The following is a 24,807-nucleotide window of genomic DNA, read 5'->3' as shown; positions in this document are numbered from 1 at the left end:
TTAATACTTGGGGCTCCCCAATCGCTATCACATTTGGCTGTTCTGGACTTTGAAAGGCCCCATGGCGCAGTTTACAGGGGAAGTCCCTTCCACTGGCATGAAGAGGGGAATTGTCCAGCGTATCCACGCCAAATGGGACGGGAGAAATAATTTTCAAATGGGAGTATACCGTCTGCGCGGCCAGCATTATTAGCGCAACAGATCTTGGCTGGGTGAGCTTCATGCCAAATATCCTCACCCAATGGATCTCACAACTAGGGCAAAGCTGCCGGGGTCAAAAGAGTAAAAGGGATGTTCTATGGCAATGGATATTTATTTTCAAGATCTCTGTAGAATCATGGGGATACTAAATATGCGGTGCTATAAATGGAACCAGCTGAGTGGGTTCTCTTTAGCGTGATTAAAACAAGTAATCAAAACGACTACTGGGAGGATTGTAGTATTAATCCCCGCACAGCAAACCGGTACATGGTGCAATGATAAAATAACACGAATTACTCTCGCTTATATATTTGTTGCTGCCTTTGATTAGACACTTACACATCGTGAGGCAATGGTATATGCCTTGAACATAATATATGTCTACTATAATGCTCGGATCTAGCGTGGTTTGAGCGTTGAATAATTTCTCTGGTGTAAACCAAAAGCAACTCCCCGCCTTGTAGAAACAGACACACCCCACCTAATGAGGCCTGTGACAGGCCCTTGGAGAGATATACTGTTCATTTCTCCGTTTAACATCCACATCACGCACCCTATCTGGACCTATATTTTTATACCCCTCGAGAATGGATTATTTCGTCCTATACATATCCTATACATAGAGATAGGTGGAGGGGGAAAAGGAAAGGCCAAGGCGGCAAAACCTAGTACACCCCAGGACGTGAGACAATTTAATAATGAAAGGTAATAATACTATCGAGGTATCGAATTGAACAGTCACTAGCCAAAGGATCCCTGGCAGAAGGACCGTCTTGATACTAGTTGGTGATTTGACTTTACAGTTGTCTTTACGGAGGGATATCCTAAAAGTCGGTCGCGAATTGGACCAGCAGCTCCTTTGTGAGGATGACCTGCCCTTCCATGCCTCCTGCCGCTTGGCAACCAGCGCGATTACCAAAGGCAAGGCAAATCTCATGAGTGGAAGTCCTGGAATACGTGTACTGGTCTGGACGATGACCTGTAACCGTGGGGACGGTCGCTACCGGTGGACGTGAAATCCCCATGAATAGATAGGACTAAGAATGCAGAGCGCTGCATGTTACGGGTTCCGATGGTGAATGCTCAATCACCAAGCTTCCAAACGTGAACTGCAATTAGGCCATCGCTGGTGTTCTACATAATTGAGATCGCTAGGGCAGTGCGACGGTGGTGAATGGTATCTGCAACCAGCGTCGAGCGTCGAGGGCCAGCTGTGACGCAGACTCGGATGTTCCAACCTCGACGACACAGGTAAGGTTAGAATGGGCCGTCCGGGGCGCTGAGCAGATATTGGGCTCATTGGCCCAGTATCCAAGACTGTTGATTGGCGGTGGGCGGGCGACAAGCTCGCGGCTGATCTACATGGCGAACAGCTGTTCATCTCCTATCATGCGAAAGGAGCCGGCAAAATCCTCGTGGTTCCAGCCCGACATCAAGTTTACAAGCGGCACTTGAGTCGAATAGTGGTAGCCGAGTCTGATAGATTTAGACGGGCGGTTCTGGTCCGAGGAGAGGCTGTCCAAATCTGAGCCGGTCACGCCAGAAAATTCGAGATATTGCTGTGTGGTCTCGTATCTTCGGAGAAAGTCAGAATGGTCGTGGATAGCAGTGAAGCAATGCTCATACACACCGTACTTCAAGTAGATGGTACCGCTAGGACGTAGAAGATCAGGCATACTTAAAGGTAGAGCGTTCGATGCAGAGGGAAAGAGATGGAAATAGTCGGGTTTGGGAAGGCGGCCCGTTGGATGGGCAGGTGCATCCGATATGATCATGGCGGCGAGTTTCTGAAGGGACTTGTGGTGGTGGTGGAAGTACGAGTTGGGCCGTGACAGCGGTCCATCAGACAGATTGTGGTTCCAGATAAAGTCCTTCTATAACGAGATTAATGCACAGATTGGGACTTCCTACTTGAAAGATAAGATCCTTAACGAAACTCCCCAAGGGAAGCCCTGAAGGCCCTAAGGCAACCTTAGAACAAATTGCTAACCCTCCGAGGTGATTGAAGGACTTGAGTGTTGAGGTAATGGCCCACGTGACCTCACGAACCCTATTCGACCTACAGATGGAGATGGTGTCGGTTGGTTACAGGGGACAGTAGCAATATGCAGGGGAAATTGAAGAGAGAGAGAGAGAGAGAGAGAGTTGTATTATACCCGATACAGCAGCTCCCTTCCGGGGCTCTTTCCGGGTCGTCGAAGGGGAATTTGAAATCCACGGCAGTCTCTCCAAATTCATATCTTTACTAGTCCACAAATCAAGCCATGGCGGCTTCTTGTCGTAGCATATACCGTCTATTATTCTCTCGACAGCAGCAAAGACCAGCGCAAGATCTCTCACGCTTCAGCCCACAAACCATCTGCCTTTCTGCGGCAAGACTTTATCTTAGCCCCCAGGCCATGGGGTGTTGTCACTGTGCGGTGCGCCTAGGCCCAATGAGTCTTTCTCTGCTTCTTTCCAAAAATAACCACGCCTTGTTTTGTGATTTATACTGCCTTGCCGGCACCGTCTATGAAGAATTCGAGAAGGAACAGAAGCAGGAAACAATGGAGTCAGCATCTAAACTTATTCACTGCGCAACAACCGCTCTGCCACAACTATCACCATGCCGCTTCAAAGAATACCACCTTCATTCCCCAGACGCGGACGTTTTCCCTAGCCATCTTTGTAAAAAACTGCAGAGGGGGCTCAGAAAACGTCATGATCACGTTCAACAACTACTGGAGAGCGACCATGAGCTCTATACAACTTTCACGCAGTTTGTCGGTTTGCTTTACGACCAGACAGATCTCGTCTCCAGTCCTACGAGCGAAGGGGTTCTCAAAACGCATTTTTGGAGAGTCAGCCCATCTCAACCCCAGTATCTCTCAACCAACTTTCGAGAGATTAGGGAAAGCATTCCGCACTTCCTCAAGCTCTTTAGCCTAGATTCAATCGACAATACGAGTGGCAGCGGGTGGTAAGGTGTGTACAGATGCACGACCTATGAAACAAGAAAAGGCATTTCTTATTGCAAGGACCCTTACTCTCTATTACTGAAGAAATGGTCTATTCGCCTAATTTTCCAGCGCTCTTTGAACCTAATCTAGCCTTGTGTCTTCCATATGGGTAGGGCTGGGAACACCGAGCTTTATTTTATTCAGTTATTTTTTTTTCTTTATTTTTTTCGATTTTATATTTTTTTGCGGCAAAAGAAAAACTTTGTTGATTCCCAAAAAGGTTCACCGGCGTAGTCACTTTGAGCCCCTTTGCACCCGCTAGAAACAGTATTCGTCAAACCAGGGCCATGAAAGACCCTCCACCGCTGTACCGAAAATCCATAATTTAGACAGAGGGTAGAAAGCATGGGTAATTCTCGAGGTGTTTATCTTCTTATTATTATCAGGGAATCCTCATTTCGATACACCTAGGCGCTTAACTGGATCTTTGAGCTTTGCCCGAAATATCCTACTTTCTATCGCACGTATAATACAAAAGCCTCCTATCAGCAAGTTGAGACCCGTCGTATTGAAGGGAGCGTGTTCGAGTATACGAAATAGGAATCACGGCTGTGGCATGATCAGATATTTCAACAAACGGACCCTTCCCAGTGGTGCACCGTCGCTCCGGGTTTTTGTAATTACCATTGATTTTTAAATTACCAGCAGAGGGCGCGAGTCTTAGTTTACTGCGCGGCCAAGGATAGTCATAGTGGGGGGCTTTGGTATTGGCGGGCGGTGAGAGTGTTCAACCAACCAGCAGCAATTGTTTTACGAAACCCAGGTCGAGATCCAGTTCTGGCGATAGGAATGTACATATTTCAACCTGTATATCTAGGATCTTTTATGGGAAAGGCCTCATCTTTGGCTTAATTCCCAAGATCCCCCTACGTTGAACTGATATTCAATGTTTGGAGCCCAGCGATGAATATATGACCAAAGGTCAAATAGAATAGCTGATTGTACTTGGCAGCTCGGAATGATAACGAAAATAGCAATATCTCTCTTTTTTGTACAGGCCGAAATTAGGCCGTGTCCATACACGGACCCACTTTATATATATATGCATTGAGAAGAATGCAATAATCAAAAATATCACCCTACCCAGGAAATGGTTAATAGCAAAACAAGGTTTCGTTCTGGGTAGGTATTGAAAGCGTGCCGCCTATAGCCATTTTGTGTTCTCGCGACTAAAAATCACAGAGAGGTGATCCGAGGTCTATAGCGTTAAATAAATCAACATGGTCCCACCGCGAGTTAATCTCCGACGGCGGCATTGTCCGCCTACCTTGGAAAGTCTACCGAATGAAATCCTTGAACTCGTACATCTAGAAGCGATGGAGGTCAATTTAGCTCGAGCGTCTCATACGATTGCCGAAGCAGTATCGCGAGAGGCGGTATATAGGGTCTTCCTGATACAGGCTTATTGGAATGATCCGCAGGGTTGTACGTACGGATGCTTCCAGTGCTGGGACACAATAAACGAAGTGCACCTTGAAGAGAGACGTAATTACATGCATTACAGGCCCTTTCGGGATATATTTCAATTAGTTCCTTATCGGCCCCTCACAGTCTCGCAGCAGGAAAGGCTCCAGAGCTCTGTTTCGTCGTGTCGCTGGTTCACGAGGCGCAGATTTGAGGATCTCCTACCCTATGCCTGCAGCCTCACAATTGAGGCGCTTCCATGGCCTGGCAAAGATACTGAACCGAATCCGGATGGATTGGCAGAGGGTCGAAGGAGGCCGGTTCCGTTAGACAGATTCACAGTTCTGCACGGCAGGGAAATGAATATTCATATTCGAACAATTCGTATTTTCGTGTTCCCAAATCATCTCTTGCGTGGCCCCTGGGCCCATGGTCGGCTTTACCTTTTGCTTCTACTATGCCAGGGTCTAGGGCAACGGTTCACATGGTACGACGGTAGTTCTTGGCTAGCAAAGCAACGACTGGTCATTCCAACGGTATCTCACGTAGCGTGTCTCGAGGGGATACAAAGGGCCAGAAGGGAAGGAAATCTAGACGCCTATCATTGTGTATCACGACTAATGCAGCTCTTTGGTTCGGACGGTGACTCCTCACAGGTTTCCACTTTACAGAGTCTACATCTCCCAGGTCGGCGAAATCGGCTTCTACGTCTGAACTCGGCCCATGGAAAATCATATACTGCGGAACTCCATGCGCGTCATAGAATACTAAGAGCATGGTCCAGAATGCAGAGGTCATCGTAACGCGATATCGTCCGACCACTCATCTTGGCAATTTGCATTATGGGAGGATAGAAACAGGACGTGATCAGTTAAGGAAGAAGCGCCTGTAGCGATAGTATATGGTATATAGCAATCGCGCACAAAAGAGACATGGAATTCGGGAAAGTAGTGAATAAAAGTCCTCGAATAGAGAAAGAGAATAGGGATCTACAAAATAGCAGGAGGGAAAACCAAGAACCCAGGGCTCACTAGTAGTAGATTACTAGTAGTATATTGAACTTGTAGAGACCCAATGGAACGAGCCTTGATGAATACCCAGTCATGATTGCTTCAGGCGCTAGTCTAGAATAGCATGCATGGCCTAGGTCAGCAGACGTCTATGATTCTGGTACTTTATTTTGTAGAAAATTTCAAACAATTTGGTAATCTCGGGGGGCATAGTTAGCATCAGGACGTAAGAAATGCCTCCCTGGAAAACACGGCCAGAGAAGGCTATGAGTCTCAACAAAGTTTGTCCAACACGGAGCTAGGTGCGGGGCGTGCTGCATAAGTCTATTACAGGCCCAAGGTGTCCCTCGCTCTTCCACCAAGACATCCCGCCTATTTCTGAGCTGCTAATATTGGGCCTGATAACAACACCGCAAATCATCAATCATGCCTTCGGATAAAGATCCTGTCATAATGAAGAGGACCCCTCGCAACTTCCCAAATGCCAGGAAAGCCCATGAGACAAGTGTCAATGACCTGCTCAATAATGTTCAAAACCCGGTCAATGGTTACTGCACCCTCAAGGGCCACTTTGAGGAGGAGATGGAGGCGCAGGAGAGATATAAGTGACAGGTGAAATGTCAGGTAAAAAAGAGGAAGTACCATCCGAAGATGGACGTTCATCCGATTCCAGTGCTTCAAGACCTTTGCCCTTGTTCTCCTTGATAGAGATGACTATCGGGTATGTCTTGGCTACCTCCCACGTACCACCACCCATCAAGTGATAGTTCAGTGGTATTGAGAATGGCAGTAGCGGTTGTTCGCATATAGCTCATGTCTTGGCCGATACCATTGAAAGGCTCCTGTACGAGAAACATGAGCAATTGGCGCCGGCGTATGCAATCGTTGTTCAGGTCTACGCCAGCCACCACAAATTATATATGGCGCCTGCACGGCCAGAGGTTCTAGAAATTGACCTCCAGACCCTATCACGCTTTTCGACCCCGTTTACTTGCTGCAAGCCTCTGTTTGACTTTGTGGACTCCTCTGCCGAGGTAGCCTGCACCAGACCCAAGGGTCGTGGTATGATGGAACGACTAATTTCATTATCCGGTCTTGGGCTGACCAAAGGTGACCGAGAAACATTTCGGCTGTTCGTGGAATCAAGCCAATGCCGCCACACCTACTTCGGGGCACATGATCATCCCGAATACGGTTCCTTTTTAATCTCTTATCGGGACCGCGGCGATCGAATTACCCCACTTACGAGAATTTACCCGCGGGAACAGTTTGGGTGCTTGAAACTTTCTAGAACCAAAATCTCCTCTATCTTCCAGTCCGACCAACGCCGCGTACCATACCGTGATATGCCTGCGATGCGCCAGTGCACGTGTAGATACTCCTTAGAGGTATTGTTCCCTTCTCGCTGCAGATCTACACCTCACATGAAAACTGGACTAAAAATAAATAAGGACTCGTGCAGCTGCAGCAGCTTTCGCGACTATAAACATGACCGAGGCCAAAGCAAACTTGTCGAAAGGGAGCCGTAGCGGTCTTTGTTGATTTACTGCTAGCCATTTTCCCTGAGCGAGCGGGAAAGCGTCCAGTATCTCGGCCCCAAGATATTACCCAGAATAAAGAGAAATGGTCAGGGAAATTTAGTAATAACACGGATCCTTGTACCGAGGCAGCAGGATCACTACGTAGCTAAGGGATAACGGCGCACCATAGCACACTGCCGAAAGTCGCGCATCTTCCTTTGTTCTTCCTAGAGCTTCCGACTACTAATAATAAGCAAAGATAAAAGAATATACATATAGTGTGGGAATCTTAACAAAAAGCTGTACAAGTCTCGCTCACTCGAAGATTTCCTATTTTAAAAGCAATACTTGGTACACATATAGCGTAGAAAGTAATATACATATATTCCACTAGCGCACTAAATCTCCTTGAGGAATTTCTTTCTTCATGTATTCTCCTATACGAGTGTAGAGATCAAGCGTTGTTCATAGTTACTCCGTCAGTGCTTAGAAAGTTTTATCGCAAGCGGGATGTTTCTAAGTTTACATATACCGAACTTTCATTTATAAATGAAAGAAATGGTTATCATTGAGATACCACTATATGATATCAGTAAGCTTAAAAAAGATAACGTCCATTTTTGTTGAAATATTCGAGTTGGGATTTCGAATTGGTATGTCGACAGATATTTGGATCCCGTTGTAGTCCGGGGGGTTGGCGACTCTGGTTCACGAATCACGAATTCCATTGTATATACCTAATGCGTTAGGCATATTTTGTACTCTCTAATGTATACACGACGGGGCTTCCAGCACCCCGATATATAGAGGTTTATACCGAGGAATTGGTATTAGCAGAAGGTTCATGCTGGCAAAAAATTGTAAATCATAGCTAGATGCAAAACTTTAGGCACTAATTCTTGAAAGGAGTAATCACAAGTGCCTCTCCTCAGCACCTGGTCGGTATTCCCACTTTCTTTGTCGCCGCTGATCCTGGCGGGGCAGCATAGTCTTTTGAAAATCAGAAAGCCAGGCGTATCCCACTATATCATTCACCTGGCTCGAGTATGTATCCCAAGATCTTCGAACGCTTCCGATTGATTCCACTGATATCATGTCATCCAATCCTCTGATTTTCGCAATAATGGAGTAGTCCTCCACAGCGTGATGGATGACGTCTAATGTGAGACTCGAATTTACCTTGCTGCACTCCATAGAGACCATGTAAAGCCGCTTTTCCCCCTCCTCGTCGCGTGACTTGACCCCGTGACCGACGGCGGAAAGAATTAGGGTGTCAGGTTGAATGAGATGTTGCTGCTAGACGGGATCAGTTGATGAACTGGAGATGGGAAGTGTCCAGTTCGGATCCTTACATATGTCTTTCGTCGTTGACTAGTTTCCCTGTCACCCACTGGAAATGATATCTGGCTGAGCTTACGTTTTTGACCTCTGGTCAACATCGTGCGGTGCAGTGATCAAGTAGAAACAGCCGTTGTGTATTGAGGCCAAACCACGCGTGGATAATCGAAGATGTCAGGAAATGGAAGAAAGAGGGTGCTCGTGAAGAAGATAGGAACACCCGTGGTCATTGAGGGATGAAACGATATCCCCAGAGTTCTAGCCGCCCTAGTTTAGCGTACCTCAAATAACCTCTCATCGATAGGAATTATTTTGCTGGGTAACTATCTATCATCGGTATACGGCTAGTAATATGAGATCGCTTGCCACCTGTTAACCCTGTTAGTCCTCGTAAATACAATGTCACATTACGCCTATAAGTCAGTGACAGACACCACTTCCATGGATGCTCGACGGACTGCGCATTCAGCTTTGATTCATACTGGGATGACCCGTAAACTGAGGAATACCATATTACAAGGCGGGCTAGGCGAAGATTGGCTAGCACCACAGCAGTTTCTTCCGCGGGATGTTCCTCCGTTATTTCTTGTCCTTCCTATACTGCCACCATAGCTTGAAGATGGGAGGACCGTTAGGAATCAGTAAATAACACGCTGCATATGTATAACCTTCCTTCTGACCGCCTATCAACATGTTCAGTGAGATCTGCTGGTGGGTAATCTATGCAACTGATAACAAGACCATTGCTCTCCGTACTTTTGGCACCAAATTGCTGCCCTTAATACCCGTGTGGCCGACAGGCAAAATAAGAGATCCCTTCCGAATGAAGGGGAAGGGGCCCAACGGTTACGCCATTCAATGTTGAAATCATGAAAGGGTCTTACATACCCACTAGGATGGATGTAGGGGTGGGGTTTGTGTCTAGAAACAGCGGTTTGTGCTACAGCGATTGGGTTTTAGCCATTAGATCATGTAACCTACAACTTACTCCCCGGCTAAAAATGTAAATGATACTGGATCAGATAGAGAGGGCCACAGAGAAACGAAAGTGAAAAAGCAAAAACTGCATACAGCACGAGAAGTTTAATCACGTGCCCCCAAAGTTCGAACTTAAAAAATCGCATTGCCTATGCTATAGCCCTCTGATGGTTTTCACTGTTCTTTTTTTTTTCCTGGGGCTTGACAGGATTTACTTCTATATATAAACGATGTCCTACCTCAAGTGGGATGACAGCGTCATATCGGCCGTCTTCCCAGTGATCTCTGATGAAGATGAATTACTTGGGCACGGACAACGGGGGGTTGTTTTCCTCCAAGATGGGTTAGCAGTGAAGAAGCCCGCCCCGCATCCATGGTTCGGTCCGAGCGTCAATAAGGAGAGCATTATACAAGAGCAAAAAGTTTACTGCCGCCTACAACCATCCCTAAGCACACAGTCTGAGGGCATTGTTGGTTGTGTTGGCTTTTCAGAAGATGCTACGTATCTTGAATATATGGTCAAAGGGGATCTTCGCACATATCTCGACCAGACTGAGCCTTCCCGCGAGCTCCAATTTCTCTGGGCTTGCCAGATGGCTCGCAGTCTTGTGTACATCCACGAAAGACGTGTACTTCTTCCAAACATCGACACTCGGAATCTACTTCTCGACTCAAGACTACGCCTCAAATTCAGTGGCTTCTGCCAAGCATCTATTCTCCCCCTAGATGCCTATATACCCGCTGAGGGCTTTCAGGAAAATACGGTGAAGAAAAATATCGGCCAGCTCGGAGCTGTCATCTATGAAATTACCACTCGCAAGGAAACTGAAATCGGGTGGGATCTCAGGTGTATCTTCCCCGATCTCTGGCCCAGGAGACGATTTTTGCCGAGCACCAAGGACATCTGGCTAGGCTCAATTATCGATGGCTGTTGGGCCGACGAAGGGTTTCAGAATGCGAAAAGTGTCCTGAATGCCTTGGAGGGTGTGGAGGATAGTCGTTGATGTTTCTCTCACGACCTTAGGGCGGCGTATTCCTGTAGACGCAACGATCTTTGTGATATCAAGATCTTTTTTCAGTGGGCCGAACGCAAATAATAACCTATGCGAAGCTCCTGGAGATATATATGCCCTTGGTCCTATTCTTCCCTGTTATCTATCCTTCCCTCATGGTGTATGGTGTCATCGGGCGAAGGGGTAAAATCTAATTTTACCAGATTGGTCAAGTGTAGGACAGTGAGTGGAGATAAAAGGCGAACCAAAACAACGGGGGAAAAGACCAAAATGAAAATGAAAATAGAGAAAAAAGAAAAAAGAAAAAAGAAAAAAGAAAAAAAAAAAAAAGATTTAAACATTTGATGGCGACGTAATGGGGGAAAAACCCATGAAATATATCGGTGTATTTAATATCCCGAGTCATTCCATTGCTGATGCGCCCCGCCCCCTATTGTTATTATTATTATTATTATTATTATTATTGCTCCCTTCTTTGAACAAATTGCCATTTTAGAATAGGATTACCAGCGCCCCACTGGACCAACCGCGTAGCATGAGGCCCTGTAATACGGGCCCTGTAAATACGGAAACTAAAGCGGTCAGAATAATAGCCATACAGTATGCCTCACGCTTTTTTGGCGGCGAGAGAGGTAAAAAGCTCGGGCTACCTGCCGCTAACATTAGACCGATTTCGTTTACCTTCGAGGGAGACCGCACTTTCTTGTACCACTTTACCACGCTAGTAGTATTTCAACTTTGTTTCATGAAGTCGACTTGTGGTACAGTCATACACCCAGGAATAATTTTACGATATAGACCACACGACGTAATGTCCTGGGGAAGCATAAAATCGCGCTTCTACTCCCGAGATGATTAGTGTTCGCTTCTCGCTGAAGTATTCGACTTGCATGCTCGCGTGCTCTTTGCTCGCCCCTGGTCCTGATACTCGATATCCCGCCCCCGTCCCCTGCTTCGAAGGTTATATTTGTGTTGTAGCGTGTGTCGGTGATTCGCCTGCGCTGAGTTGGCCTGGGGCTTGGGCCTAATATAGCGGACTGGTGTGGAAATTTTCCGAGATCTCTGCTGGATATACACTGATTTGATTCTCCAAATTAATACACAACACAATAGTATAATGATTTCGGCCACAAGGCACATGCACGTGTATTCATTCATCTTGATTCAGGATTGACCAAGTAACTCCGGCCAGGAACGCCAGCAGATCCATTTATAAAGATACTGGGAAGGAATGGGAGAGAGAAAGGTCGATGGCTGAAATTAGAACATCTCAGTCATCGTATGTAGGTAGCCACGCTATCTTACTGGCGATTCGGAAAGGGATCTGGGGCGCTATTTTCGTCCGGCTAATTTTTTTCGGTGCCTTCTTGAATCCAAGTAGAGGAATTGCTTTTGCGTCGAAGATTCAAGTTCTTCAATAGTTTGTGATATCGAAACTCGAACTTTTATTCGAGCATGGCGGATCTGGGTGGGGTATACCAATTTCGCTAGGGGTACTGTATACTCGGTCCTCCTAGTGTTCGCCTTGGCTGTAAATATAGACACGGCATACAAGACGTGCCTCCCAGGGCTGGGACATCATACCGGTCCTTACTAATTTAGTGATTAGTGAGGGCCGGGTGCTAACGTAATCCACAAGCGAGCTGATCAGCTGATCACCCCAAAATACATAGTAAATATGATTGTCTACTTCAACAACAAAACATTGGTTCTTTTTGATATTATAATAAAGACATACTAAGGCCTTAATAGTATCATATTTAAGTCCTAGATAATTTGAACGATTTTCTATCAAGGTTACAAAAAATACACTGTAATTTTAACAATATCTAAAGATCTATATATATCTCTACAACCGCTATATTAATAGGGCTTAGACTTATATAGTATAATAGGATGATTGTATATAATAGCGTTATATAGCTAAATGGAATTCTTCAATAATGAACGTTGAGATTTGAGGTTGTATTTCATCGCATTTACTACGTGTTTTGGGGTGATCAGCTCGCTTGTGGATTACGTTATCTTCCGGGCTGGACTTTGCGGACCATGCCTGACGAGCTGGAGTATTTTTATTGGTTTTGCCTCTATTCCGATTCTGCCCCCCTGTAACCCACCCTGCGATCTCTCTCTCTCTCTCCCCCCCCCCCTTCTCTGGCTTCTCTCTCGGCCCTCGTCTCTCTATTAACCTCTCTATTGACGGTATATAATGTAACAACATACCCGCTAGTTACTGACAAGGAGGTGTTTATTATTGCCTCTGGTTTGTAGCGTTCTCTTTTCATACCCGCTCTATTTTTCATTTTTCATTTTTTTTTCATTTTTTTTTATATTTTTCAGAAAAAAGAAAAGAAAAGAAAGAAATAGGAAGGTGTATCCTCCTTTCCTATACTCCACTTTAAAATAATCACATGACCAGTCACTCCTGCGAGTCCGTTATCTAGAGACATGTCGCCGGCCGATCCTAGGGAAATGGTCTGCAGATCTGCAATCGTAATTTCAAGTCTCACATGAATGTCACGCTGGACCATTTCTTAGCGCAGCCCGGCTGTATGCCCATCACAATTGCACCACCATCCATTATGTCTGTTCTAGATTTCTATGTATATCATTTCCTATCATATAAAACGATTCTCAATACTTAGGTAGGTAAAATCGCGTAGAGAGGAAAGGATTGGGGGTGTATTCACGTAGTAATCAAAGACTAGTGACCAGGGCATCAATCCTACTCAAGCACAGTGAATGAACCAACCCTAGGCGGGGCTGGGAGGCTAAGTATCAACATGTTGGAGAGACCGCTCCACGAGGTAGTTGAGAGCATAGAAGGTGTTAGTTGACGACGGAGTCAACTTCGGCCATGCCATTTATCGTTTAGAGATTATAGGCCTCTGAAGCGGGAAGTTTTGTTGTAAGGATGGTCCCTAGCATCCAGGACGAATTCATAATATATATATCCAAGTTAAGCGGTATATCCTGCATCTACTAAACAATGCCTGTCCGTCTTGTGAACACCTCACACTAGGGGAAACAAGGAAAATTCAAGGTCGAGCCAATTCCACTGGACTTTGGCAGAAACCTCCAGAATACTATGGTCGCAGGATATATTGTACCACGCGATCCTCCTACGTTCCACTGAGTTGGGTACATAATATATCGGTGTAGAAGGTTCCAATATATACCCCTTCTCTTCTCATTTTCAAAATATCGCAGAATACCACCCATATCGCGTGCCTCCCATTTGCGGAAAAAGACGAAATACTCCCGGCCATCAAGATGGAAATAGTGTAAGAAGCCTTAAGTATCATTTCCCGCCGGGCTTTGTCTAATGACAACACCAAATGCCGCTAAAATCTTTTTTACAATGGTCTGAGACATCAGACCTCTGAACTCCTCGTCACTCAGGGAACAGTTCACCTATCACTATTAGCGACGCCATTAAGCCGTAGTGAGAAGGCAAGCTCACGTATAAATCAGTTGCTTGCTCCATAATTTCATGCTGAAATTCATTACTTGGGTTGAACCCGAGCCAAGTGTTGCTCGTGTTCTGGTCCCGGGGTGCCTCCTGGGTGTTGATTGTAAAAGGATAGCCCGCCTCTGACTGCGGTTGCTGTGCATATCCAGTGTTTTGAGGTGGCTCAGCTATATCGAAGGCGGAGAGCGAGTGATCCCAGAGCAGGTTTGAGGACCCCTCGGGCTCCGCGGGTGGGGGATCCACCGTGGTGCTGTTCACGGTGTTGTTGTCCAGAGTGTGGTTGTCCACAGTGTTGTTGTCCAGAGTGTTGTCCAAAGTAGTGTTATCCAGCGTGGTGTTGTCCGGGACATGGCCATTTAGGAGCTGTGGGTCCATAGTACCGTCGGGCCCTCCCATCGCTCTAGGAGGATAGGTGGTGCTCGCTGTCGGGTATGGTGGGATAGGGTTCTGGTGTGTGGTTTTCCGTGCGGTTGTCTGTGCTGGACTCGCTATGCTTGACCCAGAAGGGCGTCCGCGGCGGGTTCCCAAACCTGTCATTTTGAAAAAAATAACTGCACTGGAAAGCTTCTGACGTTCTACCCACGGTTGGTACACCGCGGCCCTTTTAAATCCCTCTGCTTTCCGCGTGTAGATCCCGCCCTGGTCACAAAGAGGCTGGACCTCAAATCCCGTCGCGATCAAGGCTAAGAATAGTGCCATCCGGCATGCATTAGTGCCTTACCATCTGCGGGCTAATAATACATAGTACCTACCGAGTAACACCGGGTCTAATGGTCCACATCTCCCGCCTTCGAAATGTCAGAGGCCGAGTAGAAAGTGGCAAGCGGCGATATTGAACACCGCGCCCACTCTGGAGCCTGGGTCCTTACCATGTACTTAGAGTAATTCTCCAACTGACATCGCTCTCATCGAGCCGTCGGCTTGACCGATCACAAGGGAAAATAGGCGGGGGCTGCTCTCCGTTGTTTCGTACCAACCCCGCCAGCCGAGGGAGATGGGATTGGATGAGGGGCACGAGCTGGGCTCTAAGGGAGTGTGCAGATTACTGCTGAGCCGGTGCCTTTCTGTATAGAGCAAGGTAGAAGTCATGTAGCTGGTGGCACGCTGGTATTACCCCCCTGGTCGCAAACTTCGCCCCGTGGGCCGTACACAGGATCTGCAATGATGATACCACAATAGGTGTCAACGGCTGTGGTGATGTGCCGCAGCTGACCACGGTACAATGATCCGATTGGCTGCCCTCGCGCTTAGTGCCCCAGGTGTTTGTTGGAGCTAAACGCCATCTATACCCTTCCCCGAGCGGGCCATCACGACAATTCCGCCTGGACCAAGTCCAAAGAAACTGCGATTTTCAAGTGGCACACTGATCAGCCACCCACATCATCATGACCGAGGGGCAGCCGTGCCCATGTAACCTTGGAAAGCTAGGCCACGATGCATCTCTCCACTGCCAAACTGGCTTGCCAACGAGCAACACAACCAAGAATAGATTGATAGAGCGACTGCTCTGCAAGCAAGAGAACACGTAGGGTGTAGATAAACTACCACGGGATGGTGTGGATTAAACTATCATTGGCGCCAATCAATGAATCGGTAAACATGACATGAATCAAGCGTAGGGGTTTTGTGCGGCTGTATCGGGGGAATGAATGATTTCTCCCCGTGGGATCAACCCCCCGGCTAGTCCGCTCTATAGCCCAATGTTCGGTCTTGCTCCGGAACTGCGGCTTTTAACGAACGCGTTGGGAACAGGGGTAGGAAACCTCTCTTTCCTTCTATAGGTTGACTCTCCTACAGACGGTTCGATTGAGGCATTTTTTAAAAGGGGGTACCAAAGAACCAAGTAGACAGCTTGTCTTGGCGCGGTAGGTTTCCAGATCCATGATAGATCATTCTCCAGAAAGCTCCCCCACCCGGCGGAGTTGGAGGCACGTAACTAAACTATCATTATTCCAAGGGCTGTCTCTTGAACCGAGCCCATGGATACACCATAGGTTGTAGGAGTGGGGACAGTCCAGAGTGATTGTACTGAAGACCCGAGGGATACATGCCATCTTGTCTGAAGGGAAGGAGCACAACGCAGAAGGAGAATAGAGGATGATGAGTAAGCCTGTAGGATTTGTAGTTGACGTAATCCACAAGCGAGCGAGCCACCCTAAAACACATAGTAAATATGAGTAGATGTAATTGCCAATCTCAACAACAATATATTCGTTCTTTTTGATATTAAGGGTAGAGATATAATAAGACCTTAATATTTATATATTTGAGCCTAGATAATTTAAATAATTTTCTATTGAGATTACAAAAAATACACTGTAATTTTGACAATATCTGGAGATATATATCTCCACAACCACTATATTAATAGAGCTTAGACTCATGTAATCTAATAGAATGATTGTATATAATAGAGCTATATAGCAAAATATAATTAAATAATAAATGTTGAGATTCGAGGTTGTATTTTATTGCATTTACTATGTATTTTGGCGTGGCTCGCTCGCTTGTGGAGTACGTTAACTACAGCACGTCAGAATTTTAGGTAATTCCTTCGCTTTATCTAAGAGAATGACGTGCTAATTTGATGTATCCCTATCCCGTGGCTTACTTCATCAAATCACGGGTTGGCTATGGATCAAGGTGCCTGGCTCCTTTTAATGAATCCATTCGTGCCTTTAAAATTGATTGCTGGTATAGAATATATGCTTATAGAAACTTTCCGAGTGGGATGAGATAGTTGACATAACCTTTATAGGAACCCATAGTATGAATATAAGAAAAAAGAACTCAGACACGCCTCATGTACAATGGCGCCCCTGCTCAGTGAAACAAGACACAACACTTCAGACTCGATGATCCACCTCCACGGCATGGTGGTTCGCTCGGTCTACTCGAGGTTATCTCTATACGATGTTTCTTGATCACTGCGATGTGGGTGGGCGGTCATGCGTTCTATTCCGGAGTAATATAGCGACAGACTCCAGAATAGACTGCCACCTACCTTTCCCTTCAGCTAGGGGTAATTCGACCAACCAATCAAAGATATGTTCGCCGATGGCTCGGGCAGCCGGAAACCCACCTTGAATACTCTTGTTACCATGGAAAGCAAGTAGACCTGGCAAGGAAAGAATGCCTACCTATATTGAATTGGTATCTAGTCATAGGCACCCCAGGGGCCTCTGCTACCCTACGCGAGATGATAGATCGTATTACAGTTGTCAGAATGGTTGATAGCAACCGGGTCCTGTGACTACGTGCCGGGGGTGGTTTGATTGGTGCCGAATTATAATGTGCATGACGACGTCTACGTATGGACGCGAGGGAGCGACGGCGGGCAAGTGGTGGGAGGTGATACTTGCCCCGCCTTACCACTATGCCACTAAATCTATCCTGGGGAATCCTTCTCCGAAGGATTGGTCCTCTGCCAGACATTTTCGCTGTCACTTATGGTTAGTGCTCTATCTCTAATTGGGAGAGGACGGCCAGAGATCAGTCATTTAAGTAGCAGTGGTGTTACTGGAATAGAGATGAGATACAGGAACCCAATTCAGGTCCATATATCCATATTTAGTGTCCTATACTCTTCTATTTTAATTCAGCCCCCACCTAGCGTGTATTAATGACCCGGGGTCTCTTTTCGGCGAAGAAAAAGGAAAGAATAAGGAAGAAGGAAGAAGAAACGGTCATTCAGCTCCCTAACAATACAACCCAGAATCTACTGATTTCTACAGCTACATACAGTAGCTTCCCGCCTGTAAACCGGACATGCCACATTCCCGCTCGGGGCACAGTATCCACACCCAGTCTTTAGCGTAGTTTGGATTATCGCAGATCATTCCGCTTTCACAATGCTTCGGCTTCTAGGTGGGGCTGGGACGGCACGGACATACAGGGAACCAAGAAAGGACCCCCTTTCTCTTATCTGGAATTCCAATCTGGTGGTTGTTCACTGGAGAATCGGGTTCAATATATATACCAGAGACAACGACGGTAAATGCATGCGCTCTTTTTACAGATAGATAACAAACGAGGTAGACAGATGAGAGGACTGCCTCTGCCTTACGACCGAAGGATATGTGAATTGGTCCGCATTTCCCACCAACCCCACATCTGTTCGGCGACATTCTTTTGGGCCGGCAAATGTCATACCGGCCGCCATGGTTCCCTATGAGCCTCGACGATCTCTATTTACCAACGGGGCCCAAAAATATTCTGCGCTACTAAAAGTTTGGATCCTAAGGCTTTAAAATCGAAAATGTCAATGACAGTGTATGATTCCACTCCAAAACTTCTAAATACAAAACATGGCCATCTAAATCATATATATATATATATATCTATCTATGTTTATATAATACTGTATTCAACTACATAGGACATGAATCACTTTTCAATCAAGATCTCTCAAATCCGACTGACTAATTTGAAACTACAATGTTTCTTGACACTGCTGTAGCAATGTCTATAAAATACATATCGCCTGGAAGGTAATTAGTGATATGTCATAACAAATTAATTTTTTTTTTCTTATGTATATAGGTTCAGTTTTTTAGCAATTTATAGCATAAGGTGGTATTAAACTAAACGGTATGAAACCAAGCGAAATTTTTTAAAAGCTATATCAGGATTCTCACACAAAATATCATCATGAAATCTCAATTGGAGGGACAGTATGAAATACACCATTCGCTGATCAGTATACAGGATCAGAATTATTAGTAAAATGAATATAGAGCCAGTTTGCCATAAGTAATATGTTACTCTGTTTCGATGTCACCAAAGATAAAGTGGGTTGCCCAGACCCAATACATGTAGGCTCCTACACAGCAGATAATAAAAAGGATTAATGCATCAACCAGATATAATGAGATACCCCTGAATGTATGAAGCGTAAGTAGGAAATTCACAGTATGGTTTTCGGGTACGTGAAACACTGGGGCCACACTAGTTGGTCTAGGCGATCAGTCTCCTTCAACATATGTCTAATCATTAACTTGGTGCCGGCACCAATTACAGATAGAGACAATTAAAGTATTGTTTAATAATAACAATATCACAATGGCAAAATAGATGATAGCGCCTAATCCCACTTACCACGAGTGTAGGAATGTATGTCATGTGCTCTTTTGTTTGTAAGGGTGAAAGGCTAAAATATTCAAGTTCTCATGATCATATCCCAAAAGTGGTCAAAGAGAAACCATTGAGCCATTGATACTTTTAAGGAAATGAGCATAATATTAATTGACGGGCTTTTTTTTTGGCACAACTAATAAGAACTGAGGGCTCTTGTTTTTCTGCTATCCCCTTTTTTAGAATTGATATTAGGGATATGTATATTAGTGCCAAAGAAGACTATCTATGCAAAGATTGGGTTTGATACTATCAAATTCCTAACTAGGAAACACTATGAACAAAACAAATTCAAGATCCGTGTTATACAGCGGGGCCCTCTTAGTAACGTCAACACTAATTTAGGAACAATTATACTGGTTAATGTGAGTGATGTACAAAAATGCTCAATTTCGTGGAACCTAATAATTAGACTAAAGAGTGCTTACGGTCTCTATCGTAATATTTAGACTTTTGCAGTAAAATTAGCGGAACCAACGGCACAAATATAATTCTCCGAGAGAAACGAAGACTTAGAAGAAAACTAAGTGAAAATGAAACGAACCCCCCCTCCCAAAGAGCACCCCATATTATGCTCTGTACTTAACAAAGGTTTCTTATTACATGAGACTGGGCTAATTAGAGCCTAGTATTCAAGGGAGTCTTCGAAAACCCCCCGACGTTGTTGCTAGTCAGTTCTGACTGACAAGGCCGCCAAGTCTGAAAATAGCCTGGGCCAGTGCCCCCCAACCTAAGAGTATGCCCAGGAAAGTCGTAGGAACATATATGCTAGCAGTAAACCAGCTAAGGTTTATTTGCTAATTCGTCTTAGTGATGCTCAGGTACTTCTTAGCTTTTATCGGCCTTTGTCAAGCGTCTTATCTTCTCCAAGAAGATTTTGGTCACACAGACGTTTTCTTTGACCACTTTGATTTCTTTACGGTAGGGGTTTTGTCCAAAAATTAGATTGACAGGTGAAGAGAAGAACTGTGGGAGACAAGGTTGACCGTTTACCAATAGGACCCTGACCCGACACATGGGTTTGTGGACTACGTGGATCGGCCCATAGCCCATGACTTGGGGCTTATCAAAAGCATCAATGGTTCGGTATATATTGGAGTTGATAATACAAACTTGGCCCAGATGCCCGGGCGTCGAAGCGTGCGCCTATCGAGCAAACATGATTATCAGCATGTCTTAATCATACTAGATTTGCAACATATGCCAGGAGGTGTTTGTGGGACGTGGCCAGCGTTGTAAGACACGAAAGACATACTCATATCCCATACTGTCTTCTTAGCCCCACGAAAAGTCGTGACCGAGCTAATATTAGTTTCAGTTGGACCGTAGGCAATACATGGCCCAAAGGTGGCGAGATAGATATCATTGAAGGGGTCAATCAAGTCAAAGAGAACCGAATGACCGTTCATACCCAGCAGGATTGTGCAATTGCAGATTTCGGGTTCTCGGGAAAGCTTTTGACACCGAACTGTGGGGTGTATGCCCAGGGTCAAGGTACGAATGCGGGCTGTAGTATCATGGCCGCCACGAATGGGTCATACGGTGCGAGCTTCAATGAGCGGGGCGGTGGTGTTTATGCAGTTCAATGGACTCTAAATGAAATTCAGATTTGGGTATTCTCAAAAGATCAAACCCCCTTAGATATAAGGGAGCAAAAACCCGATCCCTCGACCTGGAACCGGCCCGAAGCGCGTTTTGGTTCTGAATGCGGCCTCAGCTCGAAGCTTTATCCACAGAAAATAGTGAGTCAGCAAGGAGCTCTATTATGGCCATTTTTTAACGTGCTATATAGATATTCGATACCACATTCTGTGGCGACTGGGCCGGGTCGGCCTGGGGCGAAAGTGGCTGCACTAAACTAGCACCTACCTGTACTGAGTATGTCGCCCAAAACCCCCGCGCTTTCATTGATACGTACTGGATAGTGAGTTCTTTGAGGATATATTCGCCCGCAAACTAGGGCAACAATTATAGGGATTTTTCTTTTCGATGTTCAAGAACTCTCGAAATGGCCCTTTACATTCAGTAATATAGTGAGAGGTAATTTAGCCAGGACATAAATGAAATATTTAAAATGATAAACGAAATGCACGATAGCAACGAAGCAGTTAGCAACTTGTTCGATCCTGATACTTCGATAAGTATCTAGGAAAATATTTGGTGAGGTTGGTGGTGTTTTCATGACTGAAATAAAGCGAAGAAAGTGGTGGCAGAATGCGATGAGCCCGAGCATCGAAAAATTAAGTCAAATATTAGCCTAAAGGAGAGCGTGGGAATCAAAGGCAAAATTTCCTGTGTCGTAAAGCACTCCATTGCTAGTCCGCTATTTCATGAGAGAGGGAAACGTACGGGTTACAGCCAGGGGGGGGGGCCAAAAACTACGTCAGATTTTGGGCCCCACTTGGCATTTTTTGGGGCCCCCTTAGCTGGGTGCCCGGAAACGTATGACTATATATAGAAAATTTACTTACGTAGGTAAAATTTGATTACGCAGCATGGAATCGTTTTGGTGGATATGCATGTATATGCACAGAAAGAGGAATTTGATGAAGCACATAAGAAGACCCAAACTAGCCACTCATGTATCTAGCTAGCAAGGGCGGTGGATAGGCAGCCAGTACACGGGAATAAATTTACGGCGAATACCAAGTGGTGTTGGGACCAGGGAAGTCCTAGAACACCCATAGTACCAGTGCCATAGTCCTGGAACAGGTATAGTCCTAGGACAGTAGTTTTGGGACAAAGAATGTCCCACGACCGCTTTAGTCCCGGAACGCTAGTTCCCGGACAACGATGGTTTTGGAACCATTGTTTTGGGACTCATGAGGTACTAGAGCTATTTTTGTCCTAGGACTTTGGACCTAGAACCACTTTCGTCCCAGAACCACTGGTCTCAGAACTATAATTGTTCTGGAGCCATTGCCCAAGGACTACCTAGGTGTTGAGACTATAGTAGTCCTAAGACCTTAGTTTCAGGACCTTAGTTGTTTTGGAACAATAGTGGTCCAGGGACCATCGCCCTAGGACCTATATTTTCCCGTGACTTCTTATATTACCCTAGGCTTGTATCTATATCTTGGCTCGGGGTCTATGCATGGATTTATAACGTCTTGTATGAGTCTGAATTACAAAGTACTCCCCACCCATCTTCTTACAGTCCCTTACCTCCTGAATGTATTATCATGCCTTTCCCCGCCGGCTTGTATATTTGAATTCTTTTTAGCATTTCTTAGCGGACATCCATTATCCTATTACTCTTGCTTTACGATGTCATCATGTGATGTACTATTCTAATGATAAGATTATTAATGGACTGATTCCGGAAATAGGGCCCAGCCCAGTTGGCCACTGGGCTTAGACTGAGAGGAAATTAGGTGTCCCGCGCCGTGGGAGTCGTAAAAGAATACCACGGTAACGTGTATCTAGAGACTTGTATCCCCTGTGCTGTGCCTTGGGTAACAGGACGCGGATTGCGTGCAGAGGTCAGAAATATCAGGCGCCATTGATATGGTGATTTCCCTAGTAGGAGGTGGTTGATAAAAGAAGTTGCAGCCCAAGTCGTATGAGCGCCCATGTACTGTGCTATCCACACCTCCCCTTTACTGTACCCGGATATAGCAGACAGACAGCAGGTGATAGGGTTGCAAGTCCGAAGTTTTGTGCTTTAACGCTCACTGGTGAAGTCCAACTACTATTTCAATTCTAAGCATAATAGATATGTGCTCAGTCTATCTTGGGGGTCAATGAAAAATGGATAATCGCGTATCACTTGACGTCCAAAAGCTCAAGGAACTACAACGACCTATCATATGTAGGGGCAACAAACTTGGAGCTATACAATCATCGGTATATATGCTATTTAGGCTGTGGCTAGTAATTTCATTTTCTATTACGCATCACTTATTCGAGAATAGCGTGGCTGTGGTTGAATAGGGGATATCTTTCTGCCAAATAGCTTCAGGCCGGTCATCGCTGCATTGTTTTAGTGCTATATAAATACATCTACAATGTGAACTTATTCTCTGAGTCCAAGCGCGCCAAATGTTGCTGCTCGATGACGCATGGGATGCGTACTTTCCGTGATGCGAGCACAAAGACATTTCCTGATCCCTGCTCCTGATCCGACTTTTGGTTGAAAGAAACTCCCCTTCCGCCACTTCATCGCTTTGGGGTGGGTAATATCTGCACATTGGGTTTCTTTCCATGGTCATCGCAGGCCCGTATACATTCGAACTGCGGTGTCTTCGATGGTCCACTGTACATCCCGGCGGACTGGCAGAAGGTTTAGCTTGATACTAAGTGCCGCCGCCGAGATACGCTTGAACGCGCTGTTGAAAAATGTCGCTGTACATCATTCAAGATTGGTGAATTCGTCGACGAGTCCGTCTTATTTCGCTATTGGTATGTATGCTTCTGCTCTCAGGGCTGAACTAAGCGACTCTTCCCCGAAGTCGCTGCGGGATCAGAAAAAGGTTTGTTTATCTTCCGCATTGCCATTAGCGATAGGCCTAACACCAATCCAGAGTTGCCTCGGGGGGCTTGTAAGCCACCAGTTGCATCGCCGTGTAGCTTTTTGGGACCCATGGCGAAACGAAGGGTCTTATCAATCCAGAACCCAGGGTGATTGGCCGATTCTGATGGCGGTGTGGCTTGCATGGGCGTTCGGACAGGTTGATGGTTTTGACCTCGTGGTTCGTTGGAAGTTGCCCAGATATCGACCCGGTCTATAAAGTCCAAGAGCCTAATGGGAATTGTTTCTGGGTGGCGACAACTTCGGAATTCCCAAAGGTCTGACACGGCCAGAGATATACATTCTCCCGAAGCCTGTAATACCCAAAGAAGGCACACTCTGGCCTCTTGTAACATTTCGACCCAACCCCTTCCCTTACCGACTAAACTATCTAAGACCTCTTGACAATCAGGGGATCTGAGCCCTACAGGAATACTACCCGGGGTCTGTGGGTGCTTATGTCCTCGTATTAGCATGGATCATAATCTTCTTTCCTAATGAGAGAACGCTTCGGTATTCCTTTGGCTTGGGCCTGGTTGAGATTGGAGGCGCGCAAGTTGGCTTTGGAATCACTGATAGTTCCTCAAGAGATGTTGAAAGTGGACAGGCCATTGCTTGCAGCCCCTAGGAGACCACCAACACGGCATCGCTTAGTCTTTGACTGCGCCTGCAGGGTGGATTTGAGCGCTTCACCACAGGTGACCAAAGCTAATCTTACTCTAGACTAGGCGCGTCTCAAAAACATATGATTCCTTCCAAAAATCAGGCGTTTTCCCTCACCCGACCGGCTTGATCTGCGACCTCTCGCTTGTTCATGGGCCCAATTTTCCCCAGTTGACCAATCTCCCAAACATCCCAATCATAGCCGGATGGGCAGCCTACGAAGATGCACTCCACGGCCAGCCACTCCTTCTATTTGTCAAGATATATCCAGCGGAGAGCTTCCCGTGGTGGAAGGCCGTGCGATTGCCCCCACGATGCAGAGGCAGATTGCCCATGAGGCAGGGTACATGTGGGATCGGTCCTTGGCAGACCCTACGCGATCTTTGCTTTGGCGAGGTATCCCGTCAGGCGGAATCCATATGCGAGGCGCATCGGGATCTGTTCTTTGTATTGGTCATCATGAGGAGCCTAAAGCTCGCGCCGTTGTATTCCAGAACTTTGAAGTGCGGTTGACCTATAGGCTTACCGGGATCGACGAGCAAACGACCACCGAGATTGGAACACGT

At 45.9% G+C, this 24,807-nt stretch overlaps 1 protein-coding gene across 1 annotated transcript; it reads right to left on the bottom strand.

Annotated features, from left to right (window-relative positions):
* Nucleotides 1-1,559: 1,559 nt before the first annotated feature.
* Nucleotides 1,560-1,976, bottom strand: NUU61_001617 (uncharacterized protein; the record flags this gene model as incomplete). Its single annotated transcript, XM_056652199.1, has 1 exon — nt 1,560-1,976. The coding sequence occupies one exon, from the start codon at nt 1,974-1,976 to the stop codon at nt 1,560-1,562; it is 417 nt and encodes a 138-aa protein (XP_056515128.1).
* Between the last annotated feature and the right edge of the window lie 22,831 nt (nt 1,977-24,807).

Source organism: Penicillium alfredii, assembly GCF_028826965.1.
Source record: "Penicillium alfredii strain IBT 34128 chromosome Unknown utg000003l_segment0_segment0, whole genome shotgun sequence".
Classification (NCBI taxonomy): domain Eukaryota; kingdom Fungi; phylum Ascomycota; class Eurotiomycetes; order Eurotiales; family Aspergillaceae; genus Penicillium; species Penicillium alfredii.
This window is presented reverse-complemented; position numbering and strand designations above follow the sequence as displayed.